Source organism: Dinoponera quadriceps, unplaced genomic scaffold (genome assembly GCF_001313825.1).
Source record: "Dinoponera quadriceps isolate SergipeBrazil2010 unplaced genomic scaffold, ASM131382v1 scaffold2982, whole genome shotgun sequence".
Lineage (NCBI taxonomy): Eukaryota > Metazoa > Arthropoda > Insecta > Hymenoptera > Formicidae > Dinoponera > Dinoponera quadriceps.
In genome coordinates this window covers 64,660-91,956 of record NW_014557404.1, presented here as the reverse complement: position 1 = coordinate 91,956, position 27,297 = coordinate 64,660, and the positions used below count along the sequence as shown (strand labels likewise).

General features: G+C 47.3%; 1 protein-coding gene across 2 annotated transcripts; it reads left to right on the top strand.

Moving 5' to 3' along the window:
* The first annotated feature begins 100 nt into the window (after positions 1-100).
* On the top strand, positions 101-26,886 carry LOC106749080 (proton-coupled amino acid transporter 4). 2 transcript variants are annotated; one of them, XM_014628161.1, is made up of 5 exons: positions 101-1,054; positions 15,670-15,755; positions 20,128-20,535; positions 21,825-22,185; positions 22,648-26,886. In XM_014628161.1, the coding sequence occupies exons 1-5, from the start codon at positions 1,001-1,003 to the stop codon at positions 23,236-23,238; spliced, it is 1,500 nt and encodes a 499-aa protein (XP_014483647.1). In that variant the 5' UTR covers positions 101-1,000; the 3' UTR covers positions 23,239-26,886. The 2 variants fall into 2 exon arrangements, with proteins under 2 accessions (XP_014483647.1, XP_014483646.1); XM_014628160.1 differs by lacking the exon at positions 101-1,054 and adding an exon at positions 12,940-14,113.
* The last annotated feature ends 411 nt before the right edge of the window (positions 26,887-27,297 follow it).

Genomic DNA, 27,297 nt, shown 5'->3' with positions numbered 1-27,297 from the left:
AGGCGTCGAAAGGGACGAAGAGGGTACACGCTTCTCGGGAGAGTGGGAGATCTGGAGGGACTGCTCGACGGCCTACAGCGTCGCGCACCGTCATTCCCGTCCGAGTCTCTACGGTGCGCTCGCGAACCCATTCGCGCGCAAGTCTCTTCAGGGCACAACGAACGGCGAGAACCAATTTCCGCGCGTCAGATCGGCGTCGAGAAACGAAACATCCCTTCTCCCTTCTTCTTCATCATCATCACCGTCGAATCCTACCGGTAACATTTTACCAACCGCTTCCTCCGCGACCCTCCTGCCCCTCGGTCGTTGTGTTTCCCTAAAGAGGAAATCACCGATCCCTCGAGCGCCCTTCGAAAAGATTCTGGTTTCTTCGGCGACCTCCACCATCGATCCTTCGGCACTCCCTCGGCACTTATCTCTTCTCCCTTCCCCTTCCTCGTTACCTGCTCGCCGACCAACTGCCCCCACCTTCCTGGTCGGCTGCCCCCCCACCTTGGGGAGACCTCCACGCAGTGTGTACCTTGCTAGCGGCGCTTGCGGAGGGAAGTTAATGCGAAAAGAGGACGGGAGATCAGTGTGACACCGCGCTCGCCCGAGAGACGAGCCCTTACATGAATTACAAGTTCGCGCGCACAAGGCTCGCACATTAGGCCGCCACTTACGACGTGTGCGCACATACAAACGCACGCATTAAGTACGTAAGCGCGCACCGCCGGTAATAATTATCCTTCGACGCGTGAACACGTTCACGTGCGTAAACACGTCGAGAAAGAGAGCATTGGATATTCCCCGTCGTCGGGAGCCCGGCTTGACAGTGAAACTTCAGAGCGCGCATCCCCGCCCTCGAGACGTCCGACGGAACAGGAGGAATCGTATATACATAAGTATATACAGCTATATACATATATTTATATACGTCTGTTTGCATCCTTCGAATTAGAGGCCTTCGACGACGCGCGCTATTGCAACGTACGACGACGACCGGCCGACGTTCATCGAGATGTCGCATAACACGAAGAATCTCGCAGCGGCGGTGCACGGGGGCAAAAATCAGGTGAGTGGCCTTCTATTTATAGAGCCGCTGCTGCTAAAAACAGCCGCGCGCCGTCGTCGAAATTGATCGAGAGTGGTGGCAACGCTCTTGTTTTCTCTCTTTTCTTTTTTTTTCGTAAAATAAGAAAAGAGGAGATAAAATATAGCGCGAATTTCGAAGAACACGGGGAAAAGAAGCTAGCTTGGGAAATAACGAGTCAAAGCTTCCGCTCCTCGCGTTCGGCCGGCGAAGCGTCGAGGTAAAATTACTCCTCATGCTCGCGCAAAGCAATTATCTCGCGCGCGCGACGCAGCCGGTAAAATGAAATCGCACGTGCCGCGAGAGACGTGACGCGGAAAAAAAGGTCGCGTCATCTTACCAGACCAGATATAATGTATCCCGCGAGAGACGTGTTTTTTTTCCTTAAAGAGAGAAAAAAAAGGAAGAACTCGGCGGCCTCCAAGGCTATATACGAGCGTCATAAATGAAACCACGTTCGGCTCATTATTTATGAGGCGCGCGACGAGGCGTATTTACACAAAGTACCATTTCTTCGCCGCGTGTGTTGAATAAATAGAGCGTTTGGGGAGAGTTGCGGATTTGGAGACTTGAATTTTTATAATCGCCCGCGAGCACAATAACCGAGCCCCGACGAAGTCGCGTTGAATGTTCGTCTGACCTCCGGAGTTTGAACGGCGTTGGGCGCGCGCGACGCGCTTGGCGCCGCGAAACCATGAATTTCAATTGCTAATTCTAAAAGATATGATAAGGCATATTCGAGTACTTGACTCCGAGCGCTCCGAGACTGCCGCCTATGCGCGTTTCTCGCTCGCTCCTTCGGACGTGCATACATGCGATCGCCACGTGGCCGTCCGTGGCCGCGTGTAATCGCCGACGACGCGTCGTCGCGAACCAACAGACTTAATGTTACGCATTAATATCGCGGCGGTCCGTCTGTCTGTCCGCCGCACAATGGTATAACGCGCTAAAGTGTGTCGCGTAAAACCGCACTCGCTAAATGCGCGCACCTCGAGCGTCACGAGGTGAAGCACACATACGCGCTTCCCTCCGTTTACACGCGCGCGCGCCCACATCCCGATTACGTACGGTCGTGTGTATGCGTGTAACAATCGCATAATTACGCGAGCGCACTTAGGCGAAGGTAAAAAAGTTGTGCCGCGCGATACACCGCGGTTACCGCGCGGTTATTGCGCGGCTACTCGCTATCGCTTATTCCGCACCCAGTTCCGCGAGACCGCCGAAATGAACGCTCGAGTATCGCGTCAGGCGGGACTCTTGCGACAAATCTATTACTTAGCGTTAAATTTACACGCAAAACTGCATAGTTGTTATTGTATATAGATGCGGAAAAAAATTAGTCTTAATTAGTCTTATAGATTTTATAGCCAATATGACGTACATGATGAAGAGAAAATAGTCTTAAATCTATAATAGATATTTTCACGTATAAACAATATTATAATATTCTTAGGAAATTGCCAGTCTCGATTTGATTGAATTTGTATCGACGCAAGTATTACTTGCGCACAATTGAAGACTAAAAATCTTCGAAGAATATTACAATATTCTTGATTATATATGTGAGAATATTTGTAATTGATTTAAGACCATTTTTTTCCTGCACATCATAGTGAGATACTTCACTGGCTGCAAAATCTAGAAATTCAACTGTCTTTCGAGTGGTAATCAACGTAACGAAACATAACAAAAGTGAACACAACGAAATATCGGGACACAATAAACGTTAACGTAGGATGTTCGTTTTTATTTTTCCTCCGGCATAACAACACTATGTGAAACGTTCGGACGCAAATTCGATCGCTCCCCCCTTATCGTAACACGGCGTAATGCGAGGTCCGTTTCCCCGCGTTACGCGATACTGTTCGATCGATAACTTCGTTATGATGACAAATGACGTAGAGATACGGAAGCATTTTTTCGCGAATCGCACGCTGTGCGTAACACTCAACCGGCAATTAGCGTTAACTGTTTTCTTTTTGCTCGATACAGCGAGCGATAATATCTCATGCCCATTTGAGTCACCGCACGATTGCGACAAGCTGTTCGAATGAAAAAAAGAATTTCCCCTTCTACTTATCATCGCGAGGTCGCATTCCTTGAATTAACTAATACGCGCGCGCGCGGTATGCGCGATGCGTCATTTATTATCACGAATTACTTCCGAGTTAATGAACTTTCATGAGTCGGGAAATTTTATCGAGAGATATCTTGATGAGATACGCCCGCCGTTCATCAATACAATTTCGTCCGTCTTAGCTCGGCGCCCAGCCGCGTTCCGTTATCGCGAGGTGATAAACGCGCCGGATATTGCGTCTTGGAAAAAACAAACTCACGTACCTTCGCAAGAGGTCGTGATAACACGTATGTTCATAGAAATCTTCCGGTTCAGTCTAGGAGAACTCGTGCACGCGAACTTGCGATTTTTCCTCTCTCTATCTCTCTTTCTCTCTCTCCCTCTCTCTATCTGATCGAGCGGAATATAATTCTTTTTTATCGCGCAATAAGATTTTTTATAACTCGCTTTTGGCGGACACGAAAGTCGGCCGCGGCATAAAAGCGTATTTTTGACCAGCCAGCCTTCGCGAACCGAGTTATTCAACATGCAATATTTACCTTTGCGCGATTAGCCATCGACGTGATGAATTTCAAATCGTCGGACCTGTGGGCATGCGCTACTTACTTTTTTTCTTTTTTTTGATCGCCGACTTGGCGTGACGCGAAACTGCGCACCATGTGCTCGAAACTGTACGCGAAATTTCAAGCTGTCACGTATCGCCGAGTATGTTCCCGAGTAGAAAAATATTAGGGAACAGTTAGTTGCTACTAATTAGTTGCTACTAATTATAGACAGAAACTGGACAGTTTTTTACTGGTTTGAATTAATTAGATAGTAACTGTTCGGCAAACTGTCCGAAAAATACTGACTGTCATTTCCTGGCCAGTTATTTGCCATGAACTATTCCAAAAAAAAAAAAAGAAAATAGTAAGTTAATACTGGACAGTATCTATCCAGCAAAAACTCACAACAATCCGGCTAGTATTTCTTGGTTATTTCCTGGCCAGAAACTAGGCAGAATATTAAACAAATGAAATAGTAAACAAATGAAGTGCTGAAAATCTTATTAGGAACTAATGAGAAACTGACTAGTTTAGCAATCCAGTTGTTATCGAAGCAGGAGTCTCCCAAACTGGCAAGTTTCTGGCTCCCAATCAAACTGATCAGAAACTAGCTAGGTGGAGAATTACTGACCAGTTACCGGCTGGAAACTGGTTGAATTTCTACTCGGGTTATAACATATTTTCGAAACGACATGCTCTCGACATCAATTCTGATCGATCGGCTGTGAGATCGTCGGCGCGACCCTCTACGATTTTTCGCCGCATTGTGCGACTCCATACGGTGCACGAACGTCGCTCCTTCTCTCCATCGCCTCGCGATCGAGCCTCCCAGGTTTCTACGGTGACCCCGATCGATCGGCGACGACGAGGATAGTTTTCCTCGAGACTCGGTGCGCCGTGCGTTGACTTTGCATCGGCGATCGATGCCACGCGGTGAACAAACCGCGGGTAGCGAGACACACAGCCGTCCCGTCGGGTTACGTGGGTTAAATTTAACCCGCGCGCACGGATACCCGCGCAGCTATTTCTTCTCACTCTTCGCGCGAATCGCGCCGGCTGAATCCGTTTGTGCGCCCGGGAATCACATATATTCCAGCGTATTATTATTATTATTTACTGAACACGTAGATGCGTGGGATTTTCATATATCAAGTCAACGCGAGCGGAACGGAAAGAGATCGCAATTAGTTCCTCCGGGTAATTTTTATTAATGCACCGCTTGTCCCACGATCCGCTTCGTCGTGACAATCGGAGCGGTTCGCGGAGAGCACGGCAGAAAGAGAGAGAGAGAAAGAGAGAGAGATCCGGGCCTTGAGAATTCGCTCCGGGGAACTCGCGTATCCCCAATAGGAGATTTCTCCGTCGTAACAGAATTTTGTAGAAACCGGTATTTCATTATACCGAACGTGTAAAGGGAGTACACCTCCGCACACCGCGGACCCCTCGGTTCCACCTGACTCTCAATTTGTGCCCCGTTCGCCCTCGGGCGAAAATCATCGTCGGTCGCCTTTGTTTCGTAATGTGAGACGTAATTTTCGATGTCGAGAACGACCGTCTCTCGGCCCCAAATAGTGGTCTAGGTCTACGCTCGGTCAGTCGTAACGTCAGGCATAACGTGTGTAACGACGATAGCGCGTCGCACGATGCGGGTGAACTACGTCATGGAAATTTCCTCAACGGACTGCTCTCTCTCTCTATCTCTCTTTCCTTTCCTCCCTCCCTCCCTCACTCTCTCTCTCTCTTTCTCTCTCTCTCTCTCTCTTTCTCTCTCTATCCACCTATCGCCCCATCTCCCCCTTCATCCTCCCTCCTCTCACTCTTTTTCTTTCCTTTCGCGTTTCCCCTTCTTCCTTCCGTTCTTTCCCCTCTTATGCCCCAACGTTCCCCTCTTTCTAGTCCCCTTCTTCGTCCCGGCCACTATTCCGAGGAGTCTGGTGCACCACTCGACGCGCTCTTTAGCTGCTCGACGATAGCGATGACTTTAACGGTCTAACGACGCAGGTCCTTCCCGCCGTCCACTTCCGTCCGAGCAATTACAAGACGGCATAACCATGTTCGCCGCTCATTTCCGTCCTCGCGAGGAAATACCGTTCTGGGCGTATGCCGACCTTGCGAGAGCTCGTATTTTTCTCGCAACGGGCGAAGACTCTCGCTTCCGCGGCGGAGGACTTAACGGAACACGCTGGTTAACTCGATACCGCGCGCAAACACGCTTCCGTTCACCCGGCCATCAGCGATTTCTAAAGTGCGAAGCTGTCGTTTGATTGGGCTGCAGTAAACGTGACCTTTTTTCACGCGCTATTTGGAACGTCGATCTCTCGACCCGAGTCGAAATCTCAGTCCTGCGTTAAATCCATTTATTTCTACGTTGTCTTCATACGGAGTAAATGGATGGAACTTTCCATTTGCGGTATCGAAGGAGCGACAACAATGGAAGGCCTAATGGGGACTTAATGTAGAACCAAGTACCCAAGTAGAAATTAGATCAGTTTCTAGCCAGTAACTGGCCAGTAATTTTCCAACAGGCTAGTTTCTAATCAGTCTTATCGGCCAGGGAAATACAGGTTTTGGAAACTTTTGCTTCGGCGATAACTGGATAGTAAAACTTCTTCTGGATAGTTAAAATTCTTAATAAGATTTTAAGAAATTCAATTGTTTACTATTTCATTTGTTTATTATTTTGCCCAGTTTCTGGCCAGGAAATGGTCGACAAACACTAGCTAGATTGTTACGAGTTTTTGCTGAATAACTTGCTAGTTTTTGCTGTCCAGTATTAAATTACTATGTTTCTTTTTTGGAATAGTTTATGACAAGTAACTAACTAAGAAATAATAGTCAGTATTTTTCGGACAGTTTCTGAACAGTCTAATTAATTCAAGCCAGTAAAAACCGTTCAGTCCAGTGACCAGTTTTTCCCCAACATTTTTCTACTCGTCTGTAGACTTAAATCGAACTAAAATTTCAACTCGGGTTCGTCTCTCTCTCTCTCTCTCTCTCTCGTGCGCGCATACCGGAACATCCTTCCTCCTCCTCCTTTCTTTCTCTTTCTCTCCATATCTGTCTGAATTAGGACGCGATACCGCGCGCTCGTAGAATATCTTCAACATTAAACTCAAATCGGTCGATGCGATTGCAATATATTAAAATTGCATGGGTAACTTCCATATCTCTTCTATTCACCCGCCACTTTTCGCTATCTACCGCGGTCAAATCACCTTGAATCGACCTGTGTCGGTTTGGCGTTCCGACGGCGGAAGAATTGCAAGCTTAGAGAATGCGAGCGATATTTTCCTTTGCCAGCGAACGGAAAGGGACGCGAATGTCAACAGGTGTCGTATTCGTCTTATATCGACACGCGTGAATCAGCCGTGAGCCTATTAATAGGAATTCATCCGTTTTACCGAACGCGAACCGAGCGGCGATTAAATTCCGCGTTAGTCACTCGCGTCGTGAGCGCGCGCGGTAAGCGACGATCGCACACGTGTTGCCCGTCGAAAGTGTCGAGCGGCGACGGCGGGAACACGAAGAGAGCGTTCGATCACCGTGCTCGGGGGGTTCACTGTTCTCCCAAGGTACAGAAGTCACGCGAGTCGTATTTCCGAGACGACGACACGCACGCAGGATGAAACAGCGATTAGTAATCCGCGCGATTCCCTCGCGATGATAAATGACGAGCAACCTGGAAGAGATCACCGGCGGCGAGAGGCGAGAGAGAGTGAGAGAGGCAGGCGGGGACACACTGGGTTTCTTTCACCATCGGTCGTTACGTAAGGAGTACCGGAGCGAAGGAATCAATCGTAGACGGCGGAAGAAGAATCGTCGAGGCCGCCGGGGGAACATCGAGAAGGAAAACGGCGTTGCGGAGGCCGCCGCCGCGAGAACAGCGAATTGTTCCGCGCGTATATAAAACTATATACGCTTTAACCGTTCGGCGTCCATTACGCTCCCACCCGGAGCGCGCTCTTCATTGTCCTCGGTGACAAGGCATAATTGTACGAATCTGGTTCGTCCGAGCCTCGATTCTGGCCAAACCACGCGACCATATTAAGAAGGTCAATGCTGTTACCAACCAGTTCAACGCGCGCGCGCTTCGCGCACGCACTCGCAATCGCCGCAAAACGCCGATGTCCCTCTCTCTCTCTCTCTCTCTCTCCCTGAGAGAAACGTCCGTCACCATCGACTTACACCTCCGCCTAAAGGACTCCGTTGCATTAATTTTTTTCGCCGTAAATAGCGTCTCTCGCGACCATAAAACTTGGTCTACGAAGTGCTCTTTGCATCTTGTTCCTTGCTCTCTATCTTTCTTCTGTAGGAACTTCTATTTACTTATGGGAAAGAGACAGAGAGCAAGAAAGAAGACGCAAAGGGCGCATCGTAGACCGAGCTTTAGAAAACGACGACGAGCTTGAAACGAGAGACCGTCGCGGAGATCAGACGCGGATTTATCTTGACTCCCAGTTCGGGTAAAAGGGGAGAATTGAAATGACATCTGGTTAAGCGAAATTTCCAACGCGTATCCCGTATTTTCTCGTTCCGCGTATCCCAGTTGAGAAGCGCTGCCTCGCATGTACGACGCGAACGCATAATTCAGGGGCAGGCGGCGCGAGGCAGGAGCGAGAGCGCGATCCTCCCACGCGGCTACAGAGCGGCTACGTAACTCACCGTTTGCCGGGATGAGGATGTGACGTTACTGTCAGATTTGTCGATTCGTTATTTCGCTGCCGCCGCTACCGGCTGCTTCATTCGCATTATCAGAGTATGTAGATGACACACCGGCGGGTCGGGAGGGCATCAATCGCATTCAGACCGAGCCCCGCAATTCGCCGTTATTGCGGCATTGAAGTCACATGCTGCACGGCGAAAGGAACGCAAAACGCCGCGCGACCTCTAACACGCCGCAATTTCGTCCAATAGAGAGCCCATTGCGCCGATTTACGATTCGGCATCTCGCTCGTTTAGCTCGCGGCTTATATTTGGACACGCTCCTTACGGGCGTCTATTGACGGCTAAATTTTTCCTACGCAACGGGTTGACGAGCGGACGAATTGTCGCCGACGGCAACCGAAATAGCAGCGGGCGATCACATTATGACGGCGCGATCGGCCTCGGAGACTTTGTTCGTCGCGCGCAAAAATTCTCCCGCCGAGAAGCCTCGATTTCGCGCGACGATCTCGACGTAGCTCCCCCTCCCCTCCCTAGTGGCTGACTTATCGGTTCGGGACAATATTTTGTGTCTTAAGTCTTTGTTTAAGATAGCAGTTGGTCCGCAGATCGCCGGATTCTCAGTGGCCATATTAAGGAATCCCTACATAAATTTATTTACTGAAGAGAATACACTTCCTTATAATTTTATTTAACTAAGTAAGTAATAAGTGTTAATTTTGAGCGCGCGAAATTAAGACAAGTATACACAGAATATTAAAAACACAGAGATATTATTTATTTCCTATTTTTCTTATTAATGCTTTATTTATGTCAATCGAGCTAACAGAGGTGAACATATAATAAGGAAAATGGTATATAAATAAGTATTATAATAATATTTAAATATGTGTATACATATACCGCAGATATTATTATAAATTGTAAATTTCCTATAGCTGTGTCTTCAAAATAGAGTAGTCAATAATTCTGAGATTGTTGTATAATGTCACAGCCTTAATATCACAGTAGTTTTTCATTGAAATTCTGTCGAAAATGTCCAAAAAATCGTAAAAGTTTTAAAGAAATTAAAAGTAAAAGATTAAAAATAGGACATCAATCTCAAGGAATACATACAAATAGCGTTATCTTTAGTTGAGAATATCTCAGTTTTCATATGGTTAATCATTTTCTAATTTCATAGACGTATGTAGATAGTATTTCCATCAATACGCGGCTAAAATTTAAAAGGATTCCTAAGAAAATAATTTGACAGACCAACCATTTTAAAGTAACATACAATGAATGTCTTGTGCCTGGAGTCTTAATTAGAAAGCCGTTCTACTTGTGATTGATGACAAATCGCTATATATAATAGAAAATAATAATAAAAAGAGTAAACAAAATTATAATTTATACAAAGATTAGGGTGATAAAATTGTGTTTTAAAATTACAAGTCAGCCACTGCTGAGGCCTGTCTACTCGTGACGTACACGCTCTCTCTCTCCCTCTCGTTTCTGAGAGGCTCGATACGGCACGATGATGCCGATGACTTCTACTAGAGTTATTTAGCTATTATCTTGGCTCGCGCGCGTACGCGGTCCGACCGTGACGAATTCTGGCGACCGTCGCTGAGACATAAGGCAACGTATCTCGGCATCGATAAGCGCGTCGTGGAAATATTACCCGGAAAACTGATACGTCGCCAGACGACAATTCGCGCGATTACTCAATATATCAGAATACATTTAACGAAGTCACGAGTCACGCCGCTTTATCGCGACGCGGGTGTTTGCTCGCGTAATCATATACATAAATTCCCGTCGCTAATGACACAACGACCATTAGCGCGACTAGGCCTTCAAGGCCTTGGCCGCTTGGCTCCCCCATTTCGATATCGCTTTATCCCTTCCTACTTCCCGTCGCCGATTAAACCACCTTACGTCCGCGATTGTGATTTCGAGGTTTCCGCTTACCGTGCGCCGTGATTGCAATCGCAGACTGTGGGTCCACAGCCACGGGAGGTGTCTACTATTCACCGTGAAGTCTCGATCATTCGTCATTGCTCTTAATTCTCCGACAATGACGCTTGATTTGCAAAGCCGGGCGCGAATAACGATTCCAACATGCTTCGTAAGATTTTTTTATCGTGCGACCAATATTCTAAGATTTCTATCACTTTCTTAATCAAACATTCGATCCCGTCGAACTCGGAGTCCCTGTAGTAAGGAGTCTGGACTGGCATTAAGCTCCATAGTATATTGGAATAAGCCTGTAGAAATCTGCGACCCGCTGGAGAAAAGAATAGATAAAATAGATTGGAGGAACATCCGTTTCTTTTCTACATATTATCTATGACAAAGGTAAGGATATGTGCGTCCTTTTCTATTTACTCGAATAGGACACCGCCACTCCTTGATGATTGCTCACTCCAGTATACTATATAGAGCTCAATGGAACGTCAGCGCTATGGCCGCCATGTTTGAGTTAATACCCAAAGTTCACGATCAAAAGGCGCGAAATGTTCAAATACTATTAAAATAGGTGCGAACCAAAATACTTATTTTTGATGACTTGGTAATGACTTTTCTTATAGCGCGAATGTAACGGATATTTCTTTTTCTTAACAAAATGTCATTATTTTTTTTTTTAATGGAATTCATTCGAGTGAAAATGGAATTCACTTATGATTGAATATATAAGAATCTTATTTGTGAAGATAATGACATTTAATACTGCAATAGATTAATATAATAGATTAATATAACCCACACATAAGTCAAGAAATTGTACTGATTTGTACAAATATCACTACGCATTTATATACTTATTTATTTATTATTTTTTTATCTATTTACTTTTCAAAAGATATTAATCACAGTATGAAACACACCGACTCACTTTTCTTTTAACAAACCACGTCGACCTCTTGGCCAATTTTTGCTTGTGTTGTCACTCAGCTGATAACTTTGACATTTATCCTAAGCTTACCGGAAGCTCGCGCAAACATCGCGGTGCCAATCAGAAATCAGACACGCAGTATCCATCAGACTCTTATTATAGACACTCTACCAAAGTCGTACTAAAGTATTCGCAGGTTCTGCGAAATAATTGGTCTTCATTAGCATGACAGGAAGGCGGAAGAAGGGATTCCGCTCATGAGACGCGCTCGTGTGCCGATGATGCAACTTCCAATCATCATCGTGTCGGATCGAGAGGCGTTCAATTACTAACGCGTTCGCCGAAAAAAGCAATCGCATCGATGCCGCGTTCCGAGAACTATTATCTCTTCGATTTATGAAAGGATAAATATGTAAAGAGAATTACGCGCGATATACGAGGCGCGAGCTCTCCCAGCGTCATCGCGACGTCGCGGGAAAGAAAGAACGCTTCCTCGCCGCGAGGCGCCGCGCGACGGAAATAGGCGCGGCGGCGAATTCGTGCCAGCTGCGCGTCCACGATGCCGCCGGAAGGTGTCTAATCGGACAGGAACGTCCTCCTCCGGGGATGCGCGGGGTACGTCGCCAAAATGCCGGCGCCGAGGAAAGACGTTCGCCGGAACATAGGATGCGGCCGGCCCGGAGGATATTACGCGTGCGACTCGTCCTCTGCGTTACGCGCCTCTCCCGCCGCCGCGACATTTCCAGTGCCCGAAATAAGCACGGAGAAAGAGAGACGCACGTGTGGGTTACGTGTGGTGGACTCGCTCGGCGGAATTTCAACGCGAATCGGAACGGATTCATCGTGGCGGGTTGCGCGCAAATCTGGCCCGGGGCGCAACCGGCGTGTTTACTTACATAACAATGACGTCACACTGAGGCACCTCGGCGACGCAAAAGGACGGAGGAAGAGAGAGAGAGAGAGAAATGAAAAGAGGAGACAGTCGTTCGAGAGGACGTTAAGATGAATATTTTCGCGGCCGACAATTCCCTCAGATTGACGGGTGGGCGTACCATTGACGTTTTCGCGCGCGCTTTTAGACACGGCACAATAAATTCTCGGCCGCGCTCTAAACGACGCTTTATTTGCCCGGTATTTGTGTGACACGCGTGCATTTCGCCGACACCGGTCTGACTCGTCGTAATAATTCCAACATCAAATCACGCAAGGCAACGCGGGTCGTCATAGGATTCTCGTACGCAGCGGAGGACGAGGCGCCTATTTCTGGCGCGTGTAAAGACATCGCGTATCTCTTCTCGGGAAGAGAAGAGATATCTCTCTCTCTCTCTCTCTCTTTTGACTTCGCGATGAAAATAATGCTGCGTAGTCGCTCGAGGATAAGCTCGTGAGAGAAAGAGAGACCCTCTCGTTCGCGCGAGACGCCAACTTAAATAGACCACTTCCCCGTGGACGATCTTCAACCATTTATCCGCGCCGGCGTCCGGCTTGATCGAATTACGGCGGTAATCGGTTAAACAATGTCGTATCGGCAACTGGACTGCGACCGGGAGGACAAATTTAAACAAGACCACGTCTCTCTCTCTCAGAGAACATGCTTTGACGCATGTCGAAACAATATAAATAACCGTCGTTCGAGTCCACCGTCCGCTCTTCTCCGTCGTATTTCGACCGTCGCATCGTGGGCGCCGCGCGCGCGCACCGTTGCATCACACACGACTTCCGACGATTGCGCATTTCCCGCGTTTCGCTCGCAGAATAATTTGCAATAAATCGCGAAGGTGGTGAAGGGGAAGTGTGCGCGAGTGCGACCCTCTAATTCGAGAGTCAACCTGCGGGGGTGGACGACGACACCGGCGGCGGGGTCCGTCTGTCGCGTCGTTCAAACAGATCCCGTGTTAAACCTTTCGGTTAGCGGTCAGATGGCCGGCAGAGACGCACGGCTCACGTGAGTCGCGACCGCGCTCGCGTCTGTTTGCTCTTCCTATTTTCGTAAGTCGCACGGTATATAAAGGAGTCCGTCCTCGGGACGGAAGACGTTGCCGAAAGATTTGGCAGCGGGAGCCGCGCTTTTCTACGCCGCGCGCGGCCCGTATAGATCGAGAGAGCGTCAGCTTTCCGGGGAGAGCGCGCGCGAGGTGGATGAGAAGAAACGGGGCTCGATCGTCGTCGGGGATTCGTCGCGCGGATAATCGTCGCCGGAGGCCCGTTTTATTCGGCCGGGCGCGCGCGTCTCGACGTCGATTTTCGCGTTCCTCTGCTGCCGCCGCGAGTCTCAAGATAGACTCCTCGTCCTCGCTTCTCGTCTTCTTCTTCGCCATCTTCGGAGCCAAGAAGCGCGATCGTCGTGTGAATATGAACGGTGGGACCTGAATCACGCGACGGAGACGTCGCGGCGCTCTTGGTGACCACGACTACGCCCCGTTTCCCGAAAGGAAAGGCAACTCTTCGTGCGCGCGCGAGGTGGTGGCCCGTCGTCGTGATTCCGTCGCTGTGATCCGCGGCCCGTTCGGTCACGTGCGCGCGCGTGGTCCTCCGATCGATTCCGCCGGAGATTTCAATTGATCGAGTCGATTGATCGAGCGACGCGCTGCACGTTGGGTGTCTCGCTCGCTCGCTCGCTCGGAGCGGACGCTAAGTAGCAATCACCGTCGATGGACGTCGGCCGTTCGTGCACGTGGTGCGCGTGACGTCGCTCGTCCACACACACACGCTCTCGCGAAGCTCCCTGTGTTGTGCTCGCGTGTGCCGTTCGCCGAGGATAGATTCGAAGGGAAGGCGGCTTCCACGAAAGAGCGAAGATGGGGAACACCGATAGCGCCCACGACGTGGAAATGAGCTCCCTGTCGGTCGCGACGGACGACCGTCCCCACATTAGGGTGAATACGTTATGCGAGTTACACTGGTTTGCTTCGAACGGGATGACTCACGCGAGGAGACGACGCCGGTCGCGTATGATTGTTACTTACTTAGCAGAATTCATTCGGTCGACAGAAGTCGTGATATCGCAAATCCCGATCCCGTCACCCGTCGACACCGACTTCGAGCCGCGTCTCTCAGGCGGTACTTGTGCTTGTGTATTCTGTAACTGTTCACAATAGTATCATTGCGTCGTCGTTGTGCAGCTTTCTTATTCTGTTATATATGCATTATGTATTATGTCTGCGCGACGATAACGAAACTCGTCGTTAAAAGTTACAGAATAGGCCTGCTGCATCCCTATTCTACAACTTTTACCCCCCCAATGATTCCACCAATTCCGGTTAACCGGATCGACCGGTTAATTCAACGGAGTTGACCAATTATATAGATCAGTTGGCTAATCGAACTATGCGATTGGTCGATTCCGTTGAATTAATTAGTTCGGTTAGATTAACCGAAGTTGACGGAATCGGGGGTTAATGGTAGCCTTGTTAGTTTATCGATAACGGAATGCGTTGCCTCGTTAGTTTATCGGTAACGTATTGCGCATCTTCGTGATACATTTTGTCCCCATGAAGATTTGCTGTTTGACAAGACGCAAACGTTAAAAGTTTCAGAATCAAGGGCGTCGTATTCTACAACTTTTAACGATAGTGTCGTTATCGTTACGTCGTCGTTACGCAAATATAATGGTGGAAAAGCCTGCGTAACGACTACATAACGATAACGACGCTATCGTCAACGGTTATAGAATGCAAACACAACAGGGTATGCTTTGTAACGTCGCAACGACGAATGTCACTGACTTAGAGTAGTACTCGTCGCGCAGCTTTTCTATCACATATTATGCGCAACGACGACGTAATGACAGCGAAATTGCCGTTAACAGTTACAGAATATAGGCGCAGGATTCCACTTGACGCTCGCGACGATCGCGCGGGCGTCACTCCGTTTCCGTTTAATGTCCAAGAGAAACGAGGATGGAACGATGCTCGCAACAAGTTGAGGTGGAACCTGCCCCTTATCGGCCGAAAAATTCGGAAGTCCCCGGTTTCTCGAGCATTTCTCCCGCGACGGGAATTAAGAGACGCGGGATTTTATCGACGGCGAATTACATCGTAACACCGTTAAACAGCTCGAACAGGTTGCAAAGCGGCGGCTCAATCAGCATAAAATCGCGCGCCAGTAAACAAAACAGATCGTTCGCGTGTGTGCATCCGATGGGAAGAAGGAGGGAGGGGAGAAGGGAGGCTATGTATAATTCGGGCGGCTTGTAAAACTGACCTATCCCAGTCCGTCTGAAAGAGAAAATTACGAGCGGTCGTTGGCGTCCGGATGCATCCAAAAATGTCAATGTATTCGCCAACGCGCTCTTATTTCGAACTACTCTAACACGAATGTCTCTAATGAGAGTGTGTATATGTGTGTATATATATATGTGTGTGTGTGTGTGTGTGTGTGTGTGTATATATATGCGGCAATTAACTCGGTTCCTCGACACTTCCTGTTGCAGAGAACGCCGATGCGCCCGATGATAGCGGAATACGAGCCAAAGAAGCACGGCGTGAAAACCGAACTCTCAGACGTGGTGCTTGTCAAGTAAGTCCCGAAACTCCATTAACGAAATCAACGCGAACGAATGATGGTTCAGCGATAGTCGAGCAATTCGCTATCCGCTACCACGACCGATCATCACCATTGCTTTCTTGCCAAACCCAAATGCTCAAGCAAACGTGAGTGAGAAAACATCACGAGGATCATATATTGTGCATTTTTCATTAATATTGTGTATTCTCTCTCATTCTTTGTGCTATTTTACTATGATTACATTAATTCACTCACTGTTGTTGTTCATTCCTCTCTCTCTCTCTCTTTCTCTCTCTCTCTCTCTCTCTATCTCTCTCTCTTTCTCTCTCTCTTTTGTTGTTTCGTTGTTTTTATCGTTAAAAAGAGAAACTACTCTAATCGTTAGTACCACACTAATCGTGCATACCGCCTGATCGCTGACGTAGAATTCGTAGCGTAGCTGGCACCAGGGATGCTTGACGACCGCCTGCTGAATCTTGGACGAGTGCGAGGTTGTTCATTTGTGTGCGTACAGATATGTACCTGCTGCTTATTGTGCAATGTTCTTTCATGCCGTGCGAACGAGAAATTCATTCGATCTGGGACATGCGTTGATGTCGTTAAAAAAAAGGAAAAAAAAAAGAAAGAATCACCGAATCTCGGATCTATTGCGGTTTCCGAATCGCTTCATCGTCTTTTTCTTGCCACCGACCATGGAATCGATTTTCTTCTCTCTGTCCTTTTCTCATATTTGCGAAGAAAGACAATTATAACGGATTCATAGCGCATGTCTACAATCTCTCTCTCTGCAAATTTCCATCTCGATTTTGCGATCGAACAACGTACGGACGACGGAAAGTTTTCTCTCTTTCTCTCTCGATATTACGCACGATAAACGATCAATGTTGACTCATTGAAGGCATCTCAGAGTCATCGGATAATAATAAAGATCGGATCTTCACGCAAACGATCGGCTTTCCTCGTCGATCGATTTAGCGGAGCGGCAACGATATCTTTGGACCCTTTGCGCTCGAGACGAGACTTCTCTCTGCTGCCCGTTTCGTCCGGTTTCGTTCGCCAAAACCCGTCGCGACGCGCGCCGCTCTTCCCGTATGCACGTGCGAATTTTCCCGACCTTGAAACAGCTTATGCAAATCGCTCGCGCGCTCGGTTGATCTTTGACACCTTCGCACATATGCATTTACGCGTTTCCGAGTTTCACGCGCTTATTATTCATAGCACCGCCGCGTTGCGCCGATTTCGCCGGGCGGCATTGTGTCTGTACGATTAGTCGCTCACGTGCGCACACATACACACACATACATACACACACAGCAACTTCTAATCCTACTTAACGAATTGTAATGACTTCGTAGGAACAGCCTTCAGTAGCGAACTTCGAAGACACATGCGCTGGTATTATAATAATTAGACGTGAGCGACGTCTTTCGTGAAAGAGATCCGCCGGACAAAGAAAATCCATTACGCCCCGTTAACCGTCAATTTGCATCGCATTATCGTTCTTACGTGCGCGTTTTGTACCTTATAATTTGCGACGCCGAGAGAGTATCGCGCGAGTCCTCCCCAGCGCGGCCTGAAACGCAGCAGAGAAGGAGAATCGTCGCGGTTATCTCGTCGCTGATCGAGAATGCTTCGTGTAGAGGTCATGCGGTATGCAAAAGCAGAATATTTTCCCAGAAAATAGAGGAGATCTGCCTGTCTTTACTGTATAATATGTGCATTTATATGATTCCAGACTTGCGTATAAACTCCGGGCGTAGATTCGGGCTCTATGAAAGTGCTCTGCGAATAACGAAAGAGAACGAAAATGAAAAAAAAAAAAATACGAAAAGACACTAACGTAGAGAAAAAATAGAAAAAAAATACGGTACTGTCGGACCGACGCCTGTGAGACGTTGTTTTTAAAGCTCGACGGAACACACACACGACGACGCGACTTAGACGCGACGAAAAAAAAAAAAACATCATCATCGGACGCATTGCAAAATTCCGTGGCCAAAGCCGAGACATTGGCATCGATTCGGTGATAGATCGCTCGACGTGTGTAGAGAAAAAAAAGTAAAAAATACACGAAAACGAAAAAAGTATATCTATATAGAATAAAAAAAATATATACTCGGCCAAGTGCGAAAAAAGTACGGAAGGCGAAGGAGGCTTGTTAGTCGTCGTACTGCGTCGTGGCGCTGGGCGTCGCGGTGATGCAGTGCGGTGGTTGCAGCTGCCCTCACTATATGCCTGTACCGCGGCGCGTGAACTCTTCGTCACGTTGTAACACGTGACGGACACACACAGACTCTATTCCCGGAGCTTTCTCGACAGAAAGCTTCGCACGACTACGGAGAGAAACTACCGCACCTAAAAAATATGGGTACCTATAATACCTACACACCTACCTTTTTTACGAATTTTTACACGAACAACATATACCGCGTGTACTCTCCCCCTCCACCCTTCTTTCTTTCTCTCTCTTTCTCTCTCTCTCTCTCTTTCTCTCTTTCCCTCTCTTTCATTCTTTCACACATACACACACACACTTACATACAGGACACACGTACATACGTATATACATATACGTACACACAAAAGGATAATTTTAATCACACACGCGTGTCTCTCTTCGAAAGGAAATACGCGAGACGTACGATACAAAGTTGTATCAATTACCAAGACGAGGTGTGTTTGCCTGAATATGTCTCGAGCTGTTGTCGTTAATTATTAACGTAGCCCCTAAAATCATTCGCTTGCTATCTCGTTCGACCTTTCAAAGCGCAGTTGTGCGTCTGCGATCGAGTGCGAATCCAGCGAGCGCGGGAGGGAAATCGGTAACGCGCGGCCGATGGAATGCGCTTATTCGACATATCATTATAGCTAAGCAGTGTCAATGAGGAAACGCTTCGCGCGGTCCCTCGTAAAGTCGCATTTTAGGTTGCAATTAGCAATGACGATCTGCTGAAGAAAAAAGGTGAACATTCAATCCAAGATAACGGTCTCTTTGTGTATGAATCTTTCGATAGTTCTAAAGTGAGCTTTTTAGCAATTTTCATAAAAGAATCGGATTTCCACATAAGACTCGTCGTGCGGCTTACGTCCGCGTGAGACAAGAGACATGATAACGTTGGAAAAGAAATAACGAGGTGATAAAAAATATGAGCGATAACGCTTACGCATTTAGCGTAATAACTGAATTACGTAGCGTCATTGGAATAACTTGACGCCTCCAGGAGATACCGTGAACTCATTATAATGAGGAAATGACGACCACCATTTTCCTTCTTTAAACGCCTTTATTCGTTAAATTAATAAATCATCTCATTCGAATGGAACTCCGTGTACATGTGTGTGTGTGTGTGTGTGTGAGAGCAACTTGTCGTTAATCCAAATAAAAAATCTACGAGTACCTAGGAGAAAATCATTTGAGGAAAAGCGATAAGATACTAGCGAATGGCCGAATGGATCGGAAGTTCACTACACGAGTACACCCAGAATCTCTGTCTCTCTTTCGACGCTTGTTCTTTCCCGGCCTTGCGCGCCTTAATATCGGCATTCTCAGTCTCTCTCTCTACTCTTCTTCCTCCTTTTTCTTTTGTTTTTATCAACGATACGCGCTTTAATGCACTCGAAACGCAGACGTAACGACTTAATAACGAGGTAGCGCGCAGCTCTCTCTTTCTCTCTCTCTCTCTCTCTCTCCCTCTCATCGTCGTTCGCTCTCCGCGAAACAAAACCACCGTCGTTAAGAGAAGCAGACCTCGCGCCGCGGCCTCTGAATGCAACTCTCGCCATATGTCTCGCACCTTGTCTGCATCCCCTCGCTCTCTCTCTCTCTCTCTTTCCGAATCCCTCGGCATGCGAGCGTGCGAGAAAGAGTACCATCTCTCCATTTCGGCTCACTATCTCATTATATACTCCCTCACATCACGCGTCGTGATGCAAATCATCGCCGGGCACGAGGAAAACGCCGCGTACCGTGCGTGAAAACAGGACCAGGTCCCCACGTAACACTATATACTCACGTTATCCACGATCCGCGAGATAAATTATGTATAAACGTGCGGGATGTCACAGACACCGACGCCGCTCCTTTCACCTATGCGCTCTTTGATCAGCTCGTCTCTCAATAGCCTCTTAACGAGAATTCAATCGCACGCGCGCGTTCTCTTCCCGGCGACCTCCCGGGATATTCTTGAGCTTATTTTTCTTTTTCTCACCTCGGATCACCGATGATTAAACCGACCGGATTGGTCGAACAGTTCGTAGATCAAAGGAGCGGCGGCATCGCTCTGAGATAGCCTGTATATATATATTTACCTGTAATCTACATCCCACTCTCACGGAAACCGTACGCGCCGTGCACCGCGACATACTAAAGCCGCCGGTTTTGCAGATACAAGTGCGAGAAAAATGACGTGCCCATTACGGTCACGAACGGATCGACCTTGCCGCTCGTGGAACGACAGATCGACGAGGAGGCCGCCCTTTACGACCCGTTCGAGCACCGAAAGCTTGCCCATCCCACATCGGACCTGGACACGCTCATACATCTGCTCAAGGGTAGCCTGGGTACAGGCATACTCGCGATGCCGATGGCCTTCCGTAACGCCGGCCTCGCCTTCGGGCTCTTCGCCACTTTTTTCATCGGCGCGGTCTGCACCTACTGTGTCCACATACTCGTCAAGTCCGCCCACCGGCTGTGCAGGCGGACGCAGACGCCCAGTCTGGGCTTCGCCGACGTGGCCGAGGCGGCTTTCTTGGACGGGCCAGAACCCGTTCAGAAATACGCCAGACTCGCCAAGTAAGTGTAATCGCGCCCGAATAGAAGAATGTTAGGGAAAAAGCTAGTCGCTAGACAGAAACTGGACAGTTTTTACTTACAGTTTTTACCGGTTTGAATTGATTAGACAGTAACTACTCAGAAATTAGAGATAAAAAAAAACTGTTATTTCTCGGCCGGTTACTTGCCATAAAGTATTCCAAAGAAAAAAATAGTTAATACTGAACAGTTTCTCTCCAGCAAAAATTCTTAAAATTCTGCTTAGTGTTTCTTGGCCATTTCCTAGCCAGAAATTTGGCAAAATAATAAATAAATGGAATGCTCAAAATCTTATTAGGAACTGGTCAGAAACTGGCTAAATTTACTATCCGATTATTGTCGAAGCAAAAGTCTTCCAAACTTGTAAGTTTTTGGCCGGTAAAACTGGTCGAAAACTAGCTAATTAGAGAATTATTGGCCATTTATTGGCTAGAAACTGGTTTAATTTCTACTTGGGCGGCGGGAGACGCCGCGCTACGTTTCACCGGGGATCCGGTAGAAATAAGCCGGAAGAAATCGCGCGGAGATAACGTTATTCTTCGAGCATAAAAAAAAATAGTTAATCATGGACAGGCTCGTCAGGATTAGGTGTGTAATTTTCCTCCGAGATCTTCGTGCTCGAAGCTTCACAGAAGCGAAGTTTTGATGCAAAATATTCGAAGATCGAAGTCCTTCGGAGCTCTAATTTTGGAAGTTTCAGTCTTTGAAGTTCGACATGTCGGAGATTCGCGTACTTGTTATGGAAACGGGAAAATTTGTTACGGAAACCACCCTTTGTCACCTAACACCATATTTCATGGTACCATCATATCCCAGATTCTTTTGTTTGTTTATTGAGGGTTAAATAATTGCATTGCATGCAAAACCATCTCGATTACATTTCTTGGATTTCGTAGATAACAAAATATAAAAAATGAAGTATTACATTATATAAATTAAAGAAGATTGTTTACAAAGCTATGCTTTTATTTTCGAATATGAATATCAATATCAATATCAAGGAAAATACCAATGAGCATTTACATATCAACGATCTGTTCTATCCTATACTTCACTCATTTTTCCCGTTTCTGAAACAAATTCGTAGGCCTTCGAAATTTCAAAGCTTCGAAATTCGAAGACCGAAACTTCGAAGTTTCAACATATAAGCATCGAAATTTCTTCGAAGTTGACTTCAAAGCACCGAACTGTCGAAGAGTAACAGGTTCTAATCAGTAGACCCTCCGTTTTGTCCATCACGTCGCTGTGTCACGCGTCCGATTGACTTTCAGGGCGACGATCAACACGTTCCTGGTGATCGATCTGGTGGGCTGCTGCTGCGTGTACATCGTCTTTATCTCGACCAACGTAAAGGAAGTCGTGGACTATTACACGGCGACGGACAAGGACCTGCGGATCTACATGGCCGCCCTGCTGCCGTTCCTCGTCGTCTTATCCCTCGTGAGAAATCTCAAGTTCCTCGCGCCCTTCTCAATGGTGGCGAACGTACTGATCGCCACCGGTATGGGGATTACTTTCTACTACATCTTCAGCGATCTACCCGCCATCGACGACGTGCCGAATTTCTCGAGTTGGTCGCAGCTACCTCTCTTCTTCGGCACCGCCATCTTCGCACTCGAAGGCATTGGCGTTGTAAGTATTGCATTTTACGATCCTACGGTCTTTCGCCCCGTTCGTCTCGAATTCTCAGCGTCGTTCACGGTGACATCAGAAGTCAAGGTGAAATTACAAGTTGAATCTCGATCAGGGTCGTTTGTACCGTAAATCACCGCGGAGAAATAGATGTCACGATACTGCGCGCGATACAAAAGCAACTTTGTATTCAGTTGTCGGACACGTTCGAGCATTTAACGGTCACGTTCGACGGTCACGGAATACCAGTTCGCGTAAATCCACGCGGCACGCCCTCGTTCGCGCGGAATGCGTTAACGCGCGAATACATCCGCGCGGCATTGACGTCAGTTTGACACACGTGACACCGCTTTAATGCGTTGCATAATTTTCCGCTCGCTCGCTCGCTCATGGTTTTAATTCGCCCGCATCTGTAATTTTTCTCTCTCTCTTTCTATCTCTGTCCCCCTCCTACTCTCTTAGGTAATGCCGTTGGAGAACAATATGAAGACGCCGACGCACTTCATCGGCTGCCCGGGTGTCCTCAACACCGGCATGTTCTTCGTCGTGCTGCTGTACAGCACCGTCGGTTTCTTCGGCTACTGGAAGTACGGTGAGAACACGAAGGCCTCCATCACACTCAATCCGCCGCAGGACCAAGTGCTCGCCCAGTCCGCCAAGGTTATGATCGCCGTGGCGATATTCCTCACCTACGGCCTCCAGTTCTACGTGCCCATGGAGATCATCTGGAAGAACCTCAAGCAATACTTCGGCTCGCGACGATTGTTCGGCGAATACCTCCTGCGTATATCACTGGTGATCTTCACGGTATGCGTGGCGATTGCCATCCCCAATCTCGGCCCGTTTATCTCTCTCGTTGGCGCGGTGTGCCTCTCGACCCTTGGTCTCATGTTCCCGTCGGTGATCGAGCTGGTGACCGTGTGGGAGCTGGAGAACGGCCTCGGCAAGTGGAACTGGCGGCTTTGGAAGAATCTCGCTATTATCTCCTTCGGCGTGTTAGGCTTCCTCACCGGCTCGTACGTCAGCATTCAGGAGATCCTGGAGGGCAAATGAGGCGCGCTGGGCCCGGCGCGAGGAACGGCGGCCCACGGCGGCCGTTCGCGAATACCGCACGTCATCCGACGCTAATACCACCATATCGGCCCCTCGCTGCTCGACACCGCGAGTAGCTTTACGGATGACGGCGCGCTCGACGCCTCGAAACAGGGCGAAACAAAATGGTCGTCGCGACGTCTACACGACGACGACGGCGGCGGCGGCGGCGGGGACGACGGATACGACGCGATGTCGACGAACGCTCCCCTCTCCCTCCCTCCCCCTCTCCCCCTGGAACCGAGTCGCTCTCCTGCGTGACTCCCGGTTCCCGTATCCTTCCTATCACGATAGCACGATGACAACACGACGACGACGACGACGGAGGCGACAAAGGGCAGAGCTTTCGCGTGGTCGAGCTTTCATCTACGCTTCACTTTCTTAATGGTAGACAGATTGTTAATTAGTACGCGCATTTCGTACGGCTGACGAGGCGCGAGCGCATACGGTCGATATATGATACCCGAATGTGCGAAATGATCGTATAATTTCGATTATTAATTTATCTTGCGCGAGATAACTGCACGATATCCGTTATTCGATTCATCTGTCATTCGAGCGGGTGGAATCCATCGATCAGCGGTAAAATGATAATTCGACCAGCAGGATGAACCGTATTATATTAAGTTGATGCAAGAGACACGTCGTCAGGATTGGAGACGCAGTCACGCAAAGTTTCAGTGTGATTCCTCGTAATCGGGAATGTTACATTTGCGGATTAGCATCAACTTGGATATATTTCCATCTAGATAAAAGATCTTTATCTCACTCATCGAGAAGAGAAATATCGAACCTCGTAGCCCAAAATTGACGCTTGATAAGTGGAAAATCTCCAAGTGTACAAACACTCCTTGCACGGGCCTAATTTTTATTATCTTCTTGTTTATTAAGATTTTGTCTTTCCAGGGTCTCTCGACCGATCGATCGGTGAGTGTTCGACTTAATTTAACTGTAATTACATGCACGAGGGGACTAAATTAGAATTCGCGATCTGCGAATTTCCGCCACGATGTTCTACCCAGGCTAAAGTTTCCACGCTGAATATTCATGGAAATTAACATTTTTGCTTCTCTCTCTCTCTCTCTCTCTCTCTCTCCACTTTACTTATTCGTGTCGCGTCGGCCGTACGCGCGCAGCTTCTTCGCGGACTCCACAACTGCGGGACGGTTTTTGGTTTAGAATAGCGTACGCGCGATACTTCCTGGTCGTACGTTAACTTGGCCGTACATATACATACATATATATATGTGTGTTCATAAGACACACGAAACATCGCGGTTTTGTTGATGAGAAACGAGAACCGTACGCCTCGGCTATTGCGCTCGCTCGCTTCGAATTATCACGATAAGAGGACGATCTGTAAGATACTGCGTTTCGCCGGGAGAATGCCGATCGTGCGTGACATCGTCTTCCTTTTACAATCAGGTTGCAGTGTATATTCCTACTTGTGTTTTCACAGCTGCCGGCTTGAAACAGATTAATCGGCCTACGACACGGTATTATTATTCCGCAGATTACACAATCTTAAGACAGGGAGAACCCATGGATTCCCGATTCTTTTAAATCGATCTTCTGCAAGAATCTGCTTCTCTCCGCGCCAAATCGATCGATTTGTATTTGAATTGACACTTAATTAATCCGGCAGCAACCCCTATCTCGTGACGACGCGATCAAATAACGATCGGGAGACGGTAATCTCGTCAGATGTGACGATCGATCGGCGTGCTTCCCGCGAAAACCGTTTGATCTGTTCCTAGTGCATGATGCACAAAATCGTACAAAGATGATTAATTCAGTAAGAGTAGTAGGCAGAAGGGTGCGTAGGTGTAGTAATGTCGTGATGCACGCTTGCTAGTCTGTAAGTAAGATCGCGATACACTGTTTCGCGCGCTGTCTCGCCGGCGCGCGAGACAAACGACGTCAATTGGTCCCGTTGTCGGAAAAACGGAGGATATCCGTTTAACCCTTAGCGTTAACCAAAGGGGAAGCCGAGTCGAGGAAGTAGAAGACGAATATTATTCGAATGTTCGCTGTCACATTCATCCATCGGCTGAGGGTAAAAAGTAGAGGAGAAGAAAAACAAAACAAGATTTGCCAAAATTCCTATCTTTTCTAAGGAATGTCACCACCAAAATAGGGAATCGCGAGTGAAAATCCAATTTTCTTGTCCGCAAAAACGAAAAGAGCTATCCAGCACGGAGCTGTTGACAACTACCTAATTTGATGAGACTTGTGCCTTTCTGCGTGTTCGATAATTAGCAATAATCTCGATTTATACGTCTTCGGAAAAACTGTGAATCTTCGTAGGACACGATGCAAACGAGAAGACTGCAACAAGCAACTTTTCTACGAGAGAAATTTCCCTACACCTCATTTCTCGTGTGTGTACATTGGTCTTTGTTACGTCAAAAACACACATTCGCTTCGAAGGCAGTATTAAATTAGGGCTTGCGCAAAGCCTGTTTAGTGAGATCTGGTTCCGCGTCGTTGCAATTCTTAACTCTTTACAGCGATATATCGTGAGACATATCCTGCGCATTAACGTCCGGCAGTTTTCACAAAATAATTTAATCTGACAAGCAACCGGAGATAATAACGAGTTCATTCGACGCGTAAATGACGCGTGTAGCCGTCGAATGAAAACGTCACGCCTCTCTCCGTAAAGAGTTAACACGATGACGATGAGCCGCCGCGATTCGTCCTCTTTGAAGGCCAATTTACATCGTCTAAGCGCGAGTTACATTTTTCAAAGGAACTCTTCTTTTCTAAGAATATACACACACTCGACAAGAATTACTATACTACAAAATACATATTGTTCCGTACCGTTTCGATGATGCGCCGTCAATTTTCCACGGCAAACTCATGGCATTTACACGGCCTTTTTGATGAAAGATCATCGGTTTCGCCTGAAAGAAAGATACCGGACTAAATCATCACAGGTCCTGTTTTTTTGGAGTCCTACCAAGTAGGATAAAGAGAATGGACGCGCAGTACGTAAGCTGTATCGCTGTATGATTTTTGTAGTATGCTCGTTTGATAATTTAGGGTTTTATACGAGAGAACGTAGAGAAAAATGGAAACGTTCGTTATCTCGTCGAGACCTCTCGTCGGGAATTGCCGACCGATGCACGGCGATTATTGCCGTTCTTCCGTTTTTATAGAAAGAAGGAATAATATATATATGTATATCTGTCGATTAGAGCGTGTGCACTCGTGCCTTTTGTAATCATATATACATACACACACACACACATATATATACATACGGAATCTTTTTCTCTATCTAATGATATAGATTTACGAAACGTGTAGAACTGTTTGTTAAATAAACCGACGAAGTAGGATATTCCAAAAAGATGATTATACCGCCAATGTACTCCTTAATTTTGCTCTTACATGAACCAAAAAAAAAATCGCCATTCATATTCATGTTTCAGCCACTCGTGGCATAATAAACACGTTCGTGCGCCTGTCCGAAGCAATAATTGCCGTGCAAGTGCCATCATCATTCTATACGCGCAAGCAATATTGTGCAAATTGTTGATTGGTCGGTCATCCTACATATATTAAATCTTTTACGAAATTTAATATACGATTTACGAAATATTGTCTATTTACTTATATCTTTTTTAAATTCTCCAAACAAACAAAAAAAAATGAATAAAATATGATTCAATAAAACGATTCAACACGACTTTCTCTTTCTCTCTCTTTCGTTCCGAAATTACGACATTCTGTGCACAAGATAGTAAAAAAGAGCTGTAAGTTTAGTATGCGAAACGGGTAAGTAATCTCGCAATTACGCAATGTTGCGCAATACGCGAATTCCGGAAAATCGCTTACTTCATCGTTAACGTTAAGACGGCCTCGATCTGATTGTCGCGTAACGCAATAATGTGAAATTTGTGCAATGATGAAGAGCAAAGTGCGCAGTATGGCGGGGATATGAAAGGACAGAATGACTTGAAGATATCGCAAAGCGCGCGTCAACAAATGGGTGCGTAATAATACAAACGA